The sequence below is a fragment of the Parus major genome, chromosome 4, assembly GCF_001522545.3.
Source record: "Parus major isolate Abel chromosome 4, Parus_major1.1, whole genome shotgun sequence".
NCBI classification, from domain to species: domain Eukaryota; kingdom Metazoa; phylum Chordata; class Aves; order Passeriformes; family Paridae; genus Parus; species Parus major.
The window spans coordinates 26548679-26562190 of NC_031771.1; the positions used below are offsets into that span (position 1 = coordinate 26548679).

A 13512-nucleotide genomic window follows, 5' to 3' on the forward strand; every position below is an offset into this window, starting at 1 on the left:
GCGTTGGTTGAGTTCCCAATTAAGTTTGATTTATTGTAGTTGACTATTTTTAGAACAAGGAACAGCCAAGATTATTGCTGCTATTATTATTATTATTATTATTATTATTATTATTATTATTATTATTATTATTATTATTATTATTATTATTATTTCATTGTGTGTTAATTCTTGCCAAAGATCCTGGCAGCTATAATTATTTCTTTTTAATAAGAACATACATTTGTATATATAAACTTGCATATTATGAGATAGCAGATCAGATTTTGCCCTTGTTTATTCTAGTGTATGTCAGCTATTTCAGAAATGAGAAACACTTTCCTTTTTTATTCATAACATTTATTCTGTGCTTTCTCACCCTCAAAGGTTTTTGATGGAAGCGGATCATTTTTATCCTACATTAACACCTCTGCTGACCCACTTTATGGTCCCCAAGGTCTGGCTCTTACTTCAGACGGCCACGTTGTAGTCGCAGACTCTGGAAATCACTGCTTCAAAGTCTACCGATACTTACAGTAGCAACGAGCTCTGGAGCTGGATAATCACCCACCCTTAAGAAGAGACTCGTCCTAGAGATCCAGTGCGGGATATCTCCTACTTTGTGTTCGTTTTTAGTAACAAAGGGGTCTCTCACGGACTTTGTGTGATAATTTCCAAACTTACCTTGTTTACATAGGACTTGCACCTCTTGTGTTTCTCACTGAACTTTTTGTTGTAAGTGTTAATAAAAAAAACCCTCTGTAACTGAATTCGTAAAGACAATGTGAAATTAAACACAAACTGCAACCTATGAAACTGGAATTAATTAATAAGGCAAAAATGAGAAAAGTTTGGGAAAAGTCCCCAAAGCTTTTTGATGACTGCGAAGGATAGCTCCTGCTCAGAGCTTCCAAATTTAAAGAAGTATCATTCTTACACGTTATTTAACCCGGAGGTGATCCTGGGAATCTTCTAGATCTCATTATCATGGTAGGTATTACACTTTTAACATTCTTCAGTCTTACTGTGTATAACAAGTAGGTCCTTTTAGTATAAGGTTAAGTCTCACAAAATCCGTCTAGCTCTAACCGTCAGACCTGACACAGCTCAGTGTTTAGCACTATGAGAATCAATGCAAATTCCCTACTCATGTGGAGTTAATGAAGGAATGTTTCGTGCGGCCGTTTTCCACTCTTCCTTTTGCTCAATGTGCAGGAAGGACTTTGCAGAGACCTGACATTTCTAGAGCGCTGGAAAAACTTAATTGTAGCGATACATCAGTGGGAGCGGAATTTCTGTATAACCACAGACCTTTTGACACCAAACTAGTTCATTAGGATCAGGGTTATTACAATGTCAAGTCAATTAACCTCATGTGTGCCACTCTTTCGTACGTGTTCATTGCCATGTTTCCTTACGGCAACTCATTGTATTAACCTATAAAATAAAATGCAGCTTCACACAGGACAGAAAGCCAGAGAAGTACCCCTGTGGAGGACCTACATTATACAACCAAAGGAACTGTGGTAAACAGAGGTTGTATAGGAAAGCCAAGGGTTACCAAAGCTATTTGTTTTTATGTGAGAAAAAATATGTTACAAATAAAAATGAATTTGAACCAATTCCTGAAGTCCTTCATCAAAGGGAATTTTGTTAGAGGACAAAACAAGGACTGTGAGATTTGTTCCAATTTGTTTGTATGTATGTATGTATGTATGTATGACTGATTGACATAAAAATAATAAAAAAGTAAATGTGGGTTATTTCAGCAAACTGGAACGTATGTATGACATTTGACAATGGCAGTAGTCCGAAAAATTACCTTTCTTCCTCTGCCAGATCTCTCTACTGTGTTCTTTGTTGAAGTATTAATTTAACTGGAAATACTTACACGCATGGTTCTGTTTTTAATGTTTGGTTTATTGGGGGTTTTTTAAGTACGAACTTGTCCTTTCTAAAGTAGCATTGGCTTTATTCTTATTTCTATATCCAGTGGTCAAAGGTTGAATTGCTACTGTAGCCTGATATAGATGGAGTGGTGCTCCCTTTTAAGTGTTGTTTGAGGAGCTGTGAGCTTGCTGCCAATGCCTACAATAGCCTGGGAAGTGCTGTCTTTCTTTTCTCATTTTTAGGGCCTTGAAACAAAAGGGCGTTGGGTGAGGAACGAGGGAGTATTTTAAGCATGTTTGCAAAATGGAAAGAAATCTTTGATAAAATTTATTGTTATAAGTATTTGTCTTATTTCTAAAATGTTAAGGTGGTCGTTTCCATGAATTTGAGGAAGACTAATGGTTTTTTTGTAAAGTTGCATTTGACTTGTAAAAGTGCAGACCCCAAGGTTCTTAAATGAGGGGTTTGTCTGGTTTTTAATTACTGTTTCCTAAAGATATTTCCTCTTCTTTCCTTTGTTTATTTTTTGCACATAGAACCAATTTACAATTTCTCGTGCAAATATAAGTTTCCTTATTTCATAGGAATAAATATTTCATGCATGAAGCTTAAGGACTGTATAATGAAGCTAAGAAACTGGTGGTAACATTTATGAATATTAAAACTCAAGTTTGTTATTACTAAGAGAACAAACTATCCTCTGCTTGAACTGAGTCTGTCCTAAAATTCTGAAGATGGTATCTCAGTCATTACAAATAAACTGTCCTATCAAAATTTAACAAAGCTGTAGATCAAATTTCATTCTAAGTGTCCTTATAACACTTTCTGACACTAGAAGACCCTTAAATGGCACATCAGTGAAAAAAAGGCATTTGAACTGTATTTAATAATAAAGAGATGGGGTAGCACAGATTGAGATATTTTTAAAAAAAAAATCTGCTGTGGCTATCAGTTAATCATATTTAATTCCTGATACGGATTTTTAGAACACAATTTTAGTAAGCTTGCACGTTTACCCCTCAGAAAACTTCGCCAAATTCTCTGTTGTCAGGAACTTTGAGAAGCATGAAAATCAGATCCTAACCCATATATCAAAAAAGATACTTAAGACTGTGATATTTCATGTGTACACTTTCCTTCAGAAGCTTTTCAGCCCTTTGGTCCAGCACTGTTTACCAGGATTTTAGATAACCCTTGTGAACCCAGTGCATCCTGATGAAATAGTGAATTCTGCACATAACCCCCCTCAAAACCCAGCTCAAAGCTATTAGGGGCTTCGTGGACTTTTTCGTAAAATTGAGTACTCTTTTGGATTTTCAGACATTATCAGCAGAGCAGCACCTAAAGAATTTCACTAATTTGAAGTTACTTCTGATAGCAAATGCTGTCAACTTCAATTTCAAGTTTAGTGGCATAGGGCATTCCCTTCCAAGATCTGACCTTATCTGCCTGGCACTGGGAAACTGAGAAACACAGTGGTTTTACGGTGTGCTTCAGAAGCCAACTTCGCTAAAAAGCTTGGCTTATAAACCTTACAAAGAGCAACCAAAGCAGAAATTCTGCATTTAAAAGCTGTCAGACTCTTTTTCTCATCCAATTAAGGGAAGGTCAGAATTGCACTACATGATTTGCTGAGTTGTTAGCATTTATTAAAGGCTTTATAGGCATGCTGCTGCCAGATTTCAGGTATAACCAAATGTCCCCTTGACTTCCCTGGAATGCTAATTGACTAGCAGCACAGCATGAATGGTGAAAGTATGTGCTTCATTTAACTAATCTTCAACTCAAAAGTAATCTCAAAAAGTTATTAGATCTTGTGTCATATGGAGCATTTTAGGACAAACTAGCCAACTGTATTTTCATTTTTTTGTGAATAGGAAAAAAAGATCTGTTCAGATAAATCCAATATAAACAACAGGAGAGTTTTACATAGGCTAAACCAGCAACATTGAATTGAAAAATAAAAGGAAAATGGTTTAGGCAAGCATTTGCCTCATGAAGATGGAGTGTTATTTACTAGTAAATGCTCATCTGTTCTGTAAAAGCTAGAGGGCTTTTAATTTTATGTTAATATTTTTTATATAAGGATCTAGTGTTGCCATAATGAGAACTCTAAGTGCCCAATATGTTGTGTTTGTTATAAAGAAATGACTTTCAGTTGTGGGAGACAGCTTGTTGTGAAATCATGATGTAAAGTCAAACTTTTCTTCAAGAAATGTGAGCAGTGATTATTTGACCTGTTTGTGGAAAGTGTACAAAAGGTATTTGTGCTATGGAGTGAGAAGGTTCCTAACCTTCATTAGGAAGGTGGTTTTATTTCTGACGAATGTACAGCACTTCAGTTGATGTTTGTGAGCAACACAGCCTTAACCCTGTCACTTTTCCTTTGGCTTTATGACATGTTCCCTAAGTTGTGTATAGCAGCAGCCCCGATAGAAATCTCTACCAGTTGATATGCTGCAGCTTTCCAGTTCTAGAGTGTTTCCAGTTCTTTTTCTCATGTTTTTTTAAAAGTTTTTGTACATTCCATCTTTGTAAGTCAATATATGTTTTGTGTAAGTGTAAGCCTTGCACCCTCTCAGCACTCATAATGAAATATTATTCTCACTTGTTTTTTTGTTGTCAATGATGATGTTTTTGTTGTTTTGGTTTTTTTTAAATCCCTATGAGGCTAAATACAGATTTTTTTTTCCTTAAGGTCAAGGATGAAAGATGCACATCAAAGTGTTTGTGTGAGTGTGTGTGTGCGTGTGCGTGTGTGCGTGCGTGTGTGCGGTAGTTTTAGCTTCCTGTGTGCCATGGTATTCATAATGCTTTAGCTGACAAAAAAAAAATTTACTCTGTCTTGAAAATGTAGGAAAACCAGAGTCAAATGTGTACCTTTACCACGCACAAAAATTTCAAATAATAAAAATAAAGCTTGTTTCCTCTGTTATTTTCATGGTTGAGGATTTATTTTTCATATGTCTCATACTCACTGTCCCTAAAAGTAACCCCATAATGCAGGAAGACAGGTAATTTTTTCCAATTTTTTTCCTTGACACCACAGGTCACAAGCCAAGGAAACTGCGATATTTTAATGGCTGTTAAACTTTTATGTAGACACAGAGGAAAGAGGGACTTGAGTTGTTCTTGGGAAGAAGGTGCAGAGTTGGAGCTTCCTTGTTCCTCTCCTGCTTCTTCAGTCCAGGAATCAAAATTAAGATTTTCATTGATGGCAGTAAGATTAAGAACTGTAAGCTTTTCTGCTTGTATCACAGAAGTACACAGCACCTTTTAGTTGAGGTGTGCAATAATCTTTCAAGGGTCTGTTGCAGAAAACTAAATTAAATTACTGTGGAGAACAGAAAATTTGCCTTAGGAGATCAGTCTGACTCTGTTACTGTACGAACAAATTTCCAGCTTGTATTAACTTCATTTCACATAGTACCTGTGTCTTCTTGGTCACTGGTCAACTCTGCAAATCTGAATCATTTGAGAACTCAGTGTGACTGGGAACTTCCTCACTAAGAAAGACAGACTCTTCAGATGCATCATTTGCCTTGGATGTAGCCTCAGTGGAGGGGACCAGCAGGGTCAGTGAAACCCCCAGTGATGAGTGTTTGCTCAGTGGCAGGACAGTCAGAAATGAGACGGCTGAAATACTGAGCAGGTGTCATTTTTTTTTGGATCTTTCCCCCAGACCCTCTAGAGGAATGTGTTTTATTCTATCTTGCAAGTCACAGGGAGTGTCAGAAGCCATGTTTTGAGGCCTCATTTTTCTCCTACAGACCAACTCAGTACAACATAATGGATCAGTTTTGGCTTTCTGTCAATCTACAGATGAATACAAGTTCAGCAAATAGCCTCTTGGTGCTGAACGTATTTGTCTATCTGCCCTGAAGTTCAGATATTTACAAAAGGCTTTATTTGTCTGCCAGCTAAAAGAACATCACATCTTGAAGCTGGTCAGTGTTGTTTTGACATTCAGAGTTGCAGAGCACTTGTTCTTTCCTATGGAAAGAAAGATCATGAAGAACAGAAGCAATAGCACAGGATATCCTTGAATCACTGGGCTTAGTAGGTGACACTTGTTACATTCCCAATCTTACCTTATTGATAGGCTAGAAATGTTTTCTGTCCCCTGGATTACTCTTCACCACTGAGCAAAATCAGACAGGCCAAACACTAATACTGGGGAACACAGTTGTTTACCAGAAAAAAATCTGTAGTAAATGGCTGACTTCCATTTGTAGTACTTATTTAAATACCTAAATAAGGAAGCAGAATCTTTAAGGAGCTCTGTAAATAGGACTAGATAACCCAGTCCCACCAATGAGAAACGATGTCAGGATGAATAGGGCCAAAGGAGCAGGTACTTTGGGCAGCCACCCAAAGTGGAGAGAGACAGGCTCTCTCTCTTTAGAATGGCACCCCTTAACATGCTACTGCATGTTCAAAAATGTTTCCTGGTTCCTTAGGCTGACATTCTCTCTCACATCCAGCTGTATTGCTCTGCAGTTAACTATCCCCACAGTTTTGCTGACAGTTCATGTGAATGCTCCCTAATTTGGACCAGACTGAACTATCTCAGTGGAGTGGAACACTCAATGTCATTTCTGTGGACAGATGTTCTCCCTAGGCAGGCCCCAGCTGTGCTGGTGGAGGAGATACCCAGCACTTGCTGTTCATTGCTACATGCAGTTGAAGACTGCTGCCCTCAGATTTGCTCTGAGCTAGGAAAATGCCTCAGAGAAATGCCTCGTGACCAAAATCCTAGTGTTTAAGGTACTCACCTCAAAGATAACCATAATGCTCACTTTGCTCTGCCTAGCAAAGCTGTGGAAGCAGCTAGCAGCTAACTTTTGGGGGAGAGCCAGCTAGCATTTATCACCAAGGGTTTTTCACTCAAGGCTTAAATGTTTGTTGGGAGAACATCTGCTTACAATCCAAAAGCTCATTCAAGGTTGACATGAGGCAGCAGATACTGCTGAGACTGGCCTGTATGGGATACTCTGTCGCTCTATTAGGAACGGTGAGAAGAGCGACACAGACTCTCTTGGGAGTCGATCAGGAGAATTTCTCTGAGTTTATTGCTTCAGATCTTTTTTTTTAGAATGATATGTGAAAAGTACAGAAAAGAAACTCTTATTGGTTAGCAAACTAACACATCACCATCATTGGTCAGTGGGGTTCACCACCCCTCGACCTTCTCTTGCAAGAAAACAAGGAACAGACAAACAGCACCTGCAAGGCTGTTTTCTGTCTCTGAGGACTGTTTTAATTCCTCCCCACGAATTCTCAGGCCACTTTCTCAGGCAAGACTGAGAAAGCTATGTGGCCTGCAATTTCCACCGGCACCGTGCTCTCTGTTTCAGAGTTAGCATCCACAATACTCATGGATCATATTGCTTCCTGATGTGTGGCCACAGCCCATGGCACACTCTTGGATCCCAGAGAAGTTGGTATCGCCTCCCATAGGTGAGCATCTCCATGCCCTCCATGCTTAAGCTCTACTGCTGTCAGTCATACAGGTGCTGTGGGAGGCAGCCACAGCACCCAAAAGGCTTGCTCTTACTCTTCTAGAAATAAACTGATCTGCTATTTGAAAGGAATGGGAAGGAAGTATCTTTACAAACAAACTGTGGGCCTGATGGTAATGAGTCCAGATAAGGTGAGGTGAAAGAAGCAGTGGGGGAAACCATAAATTCCATAGGAATTCCACTAATTGACACAGACTGTTAGTAACTCAAGACTCTGCTAAATCTCTAGATTTAGAGAAAAAGAACAGAGACACAAAGAAAAAGAAAAATGGAGGGGTGCTTATACATTAGAAGGGGTCTTAGGTATTAGGCATTTCAGGAAGTCTATACCTTTCAAGTACCTTAGCCAATGGGGAAAGAGAGAGGGAAACGTGGACAGGAAATTAGGATAAAAAGGAGGCTGCATCCCCTAAAAATCTGAGAAAACCCCAGGGGAAATGCACCATGGCCTCTCCCTTTATTTGAATAAAGCTGAAGGACTCCTCTGTCTCCTTTTTGGACATAAATCTCTGGTGTTTGTGGATTAATTTTCCTGACATATTTGACTTGAACCCTTCCTATCTGAAAAAATAGCTCATGTAATTAAGACTGTGCTATGACAGATATGTATGAAAGGAACAAAATTAAACTAGGACAATTTTCATTCTCTTCTGGCTGAGCTTTCTGCCATTGCCGCTTTGTTGTCCTTTCAAAACAGAATTTCTGATTGTAATTCAGTTACAGTCAATTGTAAGAGCAAAATTAAGGAAAGCGCAAATTTAATCTCATCCAAGTATAATTACACTGACAAAGCACTGTATTTCCTCTAACTCAGGAACAGTGGAAAACTATTTTGACCAGTACTTAAAAATCTCAGTCAGACTCCTAGAATAGAAAATGTAACCCAAACTATTAAAAATTCAGAAAATCACAATAAAATGAGAACAGTATTCTAACAGAAAGACCGTTATGAATCTCCCACTGTATTTCCATCCATTGTCTTGTTTTTAGAATCGTAGCATAAGAATACCAGTTCTGTGAAATACCACTTTTAGACATTCTGAAGCCCATTAAAAATGCTGGGCTGTTATGTATTTTAGAAGTCATTCATTACACTTCCTGCAGTAATGGAAAACCACCATTCCAATGACAAAGCATAAGATACACCATGTGTTACCCTTTTGTTTGGGACCTCTTTCACCCCATGGTCTTTCAACTAATTAATTTTGTTTGGGTGCTGCAAAAGGCTGGTGCTTTCAAAACACCTCCCGGTGTTAGGAAACCTCCTATTACAGAGCAGAGCTTCTGAACCTTGGGGTAAAACAGTATGTTCAGGAGGGGAATATGCAGTAGGCAGTCTGGGGAGGCTGTATCTTCCTATTACCTCAGCCAGCGGGGAAAGGAAAAGGCAACACGAGGCTGGAAGTTGAGGATAAAAGGAGGCTGTGCCCTCCAAAACCTTGAGAGAGGAAAACCTCATGGGCATGGGCTCCAGTGGGCTCTGCAAAGGGAGAATAAAGTTGAATAAAGTTGCAGGAGTCCTCTGCCTCCTTTTCGGACATAAACCTCTGGTGTTTGTGGATTTTCCTGACACTGTGAAAAGGCTTCAGTGCTTCCAGTGCACTTGGGGTAGCTGAGCCTGGCTGTTCCCAGGGGCCATGGGCAGAGAAAACTTGCTGAGCCACCTGCCTCACCATCGCTTAAAAGCATGGCCTAATGTTTTGGAGGTGGATGGGCTGTCTGTGTTGCTGTGATCAAGTTCAGCCTCTGAAACAAGGAATGCCTTCCAGCTGTGGTTCCAGGTGTGTGCTCCAGCCGTGTGCTGGCTCTGTCCGGGGGTGACATCTGGGGGTCTGCTGCCAGTCTACTTTCACGAGTAATGGGTAGACGGGAGCACTACTGCCTCATGAGTACTGAACAGAAAACACAAGGTATGTGCCCCCATGCCCACTTCAGAGGGAGTGTCCCCCCAAAAACCCTTCCTCCCTCTCCTCTTCCTCTACTGCAGGTGGCACATTCAGCTCTGACACCCCACCCTGCCACTCACACATCGCTCAGAGAAAAACCTACACTGCAATGGGGACTTTGCAAATGTTGCAGCAACCATTTGCTTGGTAGAAGTAAAAAGAACGGTGGAGTTTGGTTTTGCTTCAGGTAGTGAAGGAGCAGGAAGCCCAGACCCTTGGACTGCAGTGGTGAGAGTGACAGGAGGAAAAGAACTATCATAGGGAGCGTGGGGCTGTAATTGCTTTGAGGGCTGGCCAAAGGAAATGGAAGGCAGTGAGACAAAATATAAACCCACAACAGCAGATGAGGGGGTGCGCCAACAGATGTCATCCTGATTTAGCAAGTTGAAAATGTGATGCACATGAGAAAGAACAAAAAGCTTTGTATTAAAAATGTATTTTCTAATTTGCATTTCATTTTTAGTAATACACTCGTGTGCACAATGAAGAATGGGCTCATGGGCTGCACGAAAAAGAGCCTCAGGTTTCAGGGAAGGGGTCACCTTGCAAAAGGCATTGAAAATCTTCACAGGAACTGCCTGAACATCTCAACTTGCAAGATTTCTTTTGCTTGAATTTAAACTCTTGATTTAGTATGGCAGATATGATGCCAGTGCTGTAGCAAAGCTATTTCCCAGAATTTGCTGCAGCTGCAGCTGAAGGAAAGTGATATAGACTACAAATAATAATGAAAACAAGCTGTCAGTAATTAGAGTTGCTAGAACAGTCATCACAATATACAACAGTTTCAAGTAACAGCAGATGTGACTAGGCCCTTCTCTTCCACGGGCAGTGAGGACTTTATTTTTCCACATCCCGGGGCTCCTTTGACAGGCCAGTCGTACAATGCTCGTCGTGTTAGACCACGCTTAACGTGCGCATTTTGTGACCTCAGTTTTATTCTACAGCACCACCCGGCTGGTAAAAAACTCACAAAAACCCAACAACGAAAAAACCCTAACCAAAACAAACGAACAAATTTTAAAAAACCCCAAAAAAACCACCAAACAAACAAAAAAACCCCATAAACCACGCGTTTCGCGGTGGCCGAAACTGCCGCTCCTTGACCGGTCGCCCGACTCGCGCCGGTGCCGTGAGGGCCGGGCCCTGAGTGCGGTGAGGCCCGGGTCGGGCCAGGGCGGGCGGGGAGAGCCGGGGGCCGGGCTGTGAGTGCCGGGTGTTGAGGGCGGGGCGGTGAGGGCCGTGAGGGCCGCGGGGCGGGCGGCAGGCGGCGCTGCGCACGCGGTCTCCTTCCCGCCGGCCTCTTCCCGCCCGGCGGCGCCGGAATCAAACCGTGCCGCCCGCCCGCGACATGGTAAGCGGGGCCGTCCGCTTTCCGCCTCCTCCCGCTTCCTTCCCGGGCGCCCGCAGAGGCTGCGGGGCTGCAGGGGGAGCCGCGACCGCAGCGATGGCTGGTGGCGGCTGCTCGCGCCTCGCTGTCCCTCCGCCCCGGTGGCTCTGAGGGGAGCGGGGCTCCCGCTCCGGGGAGGCCCCACGGTGCCGATTCTGGGGGTGCAGCGTCAGCACGGCTTGGGCTGTGCCTTTGGGTTGTTGAAGAGCGATGTAAATGAGCCGACACCTGGAGGAGTAGCCATAGCCCCGTGGCTGTGGGTCGAGGTGCGCACGGTGCCCGCTGCTTGCCCCCGAGGCACGGGAGGCCCGGCGTGCCAGGCTGGGCGGAGGTGGGAGCGGGCAGAGCGAGTCGCAGGTGTGCCCTCACAGCACCGCGTTCTTCTGTCTGCCTGCGGTAGCTGCAGCGAAATGGATGGTCGTGGTGTGGCTAATATTTGTGTGGGGAACGCCTGCCAGTGAGGTAGGAGGGACAAATTAACCTGAAAGTCAATAACCTTCATCGAGAGCTCTCTTGGCTCCGTTGTTTGGCTCTGCTGGAGTGGCGGTGTGAAATCTGGCGCTCGAGGGACGTAGCTACAAGCACATGCTTCCAGATAGACTTCCATTCCATCTCGTGCGCCTACGCTTTTTGTTCCTGCTGCTGCTGTGGGTGTCAGGGCTCTTGGAGAAGGCAGGAGGTGAAAACTAAATCCGTCTGCTTTCTGTCCATGCTCCTACTTGAGTGTTCATAGCAGCTCCAGATTCTAGTCCTGCCCTGTACTGACCTCGTAGGAGACAGCCGTGCTGACCTAGGGTATCCCTGGCTAAAAGAGGAGAGAGGGGACCTAAAAGAATAGTAATGGTGCTTTTCAGTAAATATAATGTTGAATTGTTTCTGTTTCTGTCTCTGTATTACTGCGGCTGTATAAGCTAGCTTTTACATTTGTTTTTTAAAATTAAATCAGTCTGGCCATTTTGCTCCTGGTGTATGTTTTAAGTGTGTGCTGCCTGATCATGTTCTTTTTTAAGAAGGAAACAGCTATTAAAAAGTAAAAATGTTGTTGACTCCTTTTGGTTGGAAATGTGTAAACATAACCATGTCTTTCTCAACCATCTTGTTATTAGACTACCCATTTCCACTTAATTGTGGGCAACACTATGGGGGTTTTTTTGGTTTGTTTTTTTTTTTTTTACAAGACCTTTTTTTGCCAGCATTCTATTTGGCCCTTTCTATCCCTCTTTCCCTTTTTTCTAGATACACACAGTGTGTGAATCAGGGAGTGGGGCAAGGGGAAACACTTCAGATTCACATTGTGGCTGCTGCTTTTTGGGTTGTTGAGGATTATGCTAAATGCTATTAATAAAACTCCACCATGAAATATTTTATATCCTAATTTTATAAGAAGCATATCAAAATTGCGTCTCTGAAAGTGACCAGAGGAGACTGTTACTCAGTTTTGTTTGTGAATAGCCATTTCTGCCTTTTGCTTGTAGTTCAACCTAAGTTATTTAATGCTTGGTCACACAACCAGAGAGAAAAGAAATAAAAGCAGCACAGTTTTTAAAATGTGACCTTGAAATTACAAAGTTGGTTAGGACCTTTGAAGAAAGGCATACCTCAAAATGCTCTTTATTGCCTTAAAAAAACCTGAATGCCCTACAACTCACACTACTGTCTGTATATCACAACACAGAAAGTAATTCTTATAAACAAAACAACAAAGCCATACAGAAGGTACTCCTTATCTTTTTAAGTGTTATTAAATATTTGTGTGAGTTTGGTATAAATGCATATTTTGGCATTGGTATGTGTCAAGGAGCATTGAGGCTGGAGTGGGGGTTGAGTTATATGAATGGCTGGCTCCAAACTTAAAGGTAAGTCCCTCCATTTAATTGATGAACATAGTGTAGAGATTATTTGCAAAGATGGAGTTTATCTTAAAATCTGGACTTAGTGGTAAGGTATTTTAGAGTTATTTTTTATTAACTTACAGGTAAATAGATTTGAATTCTGAGCAGATGCTAATTATTCAGATAGCTGAATGTCTTTGTTTTTTTCTTTTTTTTTCCCTGTTGTAGTCCAAGAAAAAGGGTCTGAGTTTTGAAGAGAAGAGGGCCCGCATGATGGAGATATTTTTTGAAACAGTAAGTAACTTGTAATTGTCCTGCATTTACATTGGTGGGAAAACAGGTTCTAAAAGGAGCTTGAGTGGAGATGTAGCTGAACTCTGTATGACATGCATTTCACTGATGCCCTGTGCCATCAGGGTGTAAATTACAGGGGCAAAACTTCATTCATTTAACTTCTGATCAGGTGGCTTATCCCCAGGTGGAGCCAAGGAGTGATGGTGCACAGGTGGTGCACTTCCTCATGTGCTACCCATGCACATATTCTCATTTTGAGTCTGTTACCATAAGAGGGGACAGCAGGAAATTAGGAAGTCTCTCACTGCATTTTATGGGAGGAGGAAGAAATCTGAGCTTTAGAAAATATGAGAGCAGAGTTGGAAAGGGTCCTTGGAGAAGAGAAACCTGGAGGTCCAAAAGCTGAGCTACAGTTCTATTGGTGGCACATGTAATACACCAGGTTTTACCTTTTAGAAAAAATACTGTGACACTTGAGTACTTGAGCCATGTGGTGCATCTGTGCTGACAGTATAACCTGGTCTTTAAGGGCTTTATAATCTAACTTGAGATGAAATATGATGACTTCAGATCACCAAAGGAAAGAGCAGGGCTCACTACAATAATAGTGTTTTTCTTATTTTATAATTAGAATGTTCCAGTTCTCTTGAGGGATATGC

The 13512-nt window shown here is 41.7% G+C and overlaps 2 protein-coding genes across 19 annotated transcripts in view; both read left to right on the forward strand.

Annotated features, from left to right (window-relative positions):
* Positions 1-4804, forward strand: part of TRIM2 (tripartite motif containing 2) — an 87128-nt gene extending 82324 nt beyond the window's left edge. For all 17 annotated transcript variants that reach the window (XM_015624872.3, XM_015624864.2, XM_015624868.1 and 14 more), the window contains one exon: positions 367-4804. In XM_015624872.3, coding sequence (XP_015480358.1) covers positions 367-519 — 153 coding nt within the window. In that variant the 3' untranslated portion in view covers positions 520-4804. The remainder of the gene's footprint in view (positions 1-366) is intronic.
* A 5789-nt stretch (positions 4805-10593) lies between these two features.
* MND1 (meiotic nuclear divisions 1) overlaps positions 10594-13512 on the forward strand; it is a 40681-nt gene continuing 37762 nt past the window's right edge. Inside the window, exons 1-2 of one of the 2 annotated variants that reach the window (XM_015625672.1) lie at positions 10594-10691; positions 12788-12853. In XM_015625672.1, the coding sequence (XP_015481158.1) occupies positions 10689-10691; positions 12788-12853 (69 nt within the window). In that variant the 5' untranslated portion in view covers positions 10594-10688. Of the gene's footprint in view, positions 10692-11001; positions 11190-12787; positions 12854-13512 lie in introns of those variants that run through there. The other variant, XM_015625671.3, reaches the window with a different exon arrangement.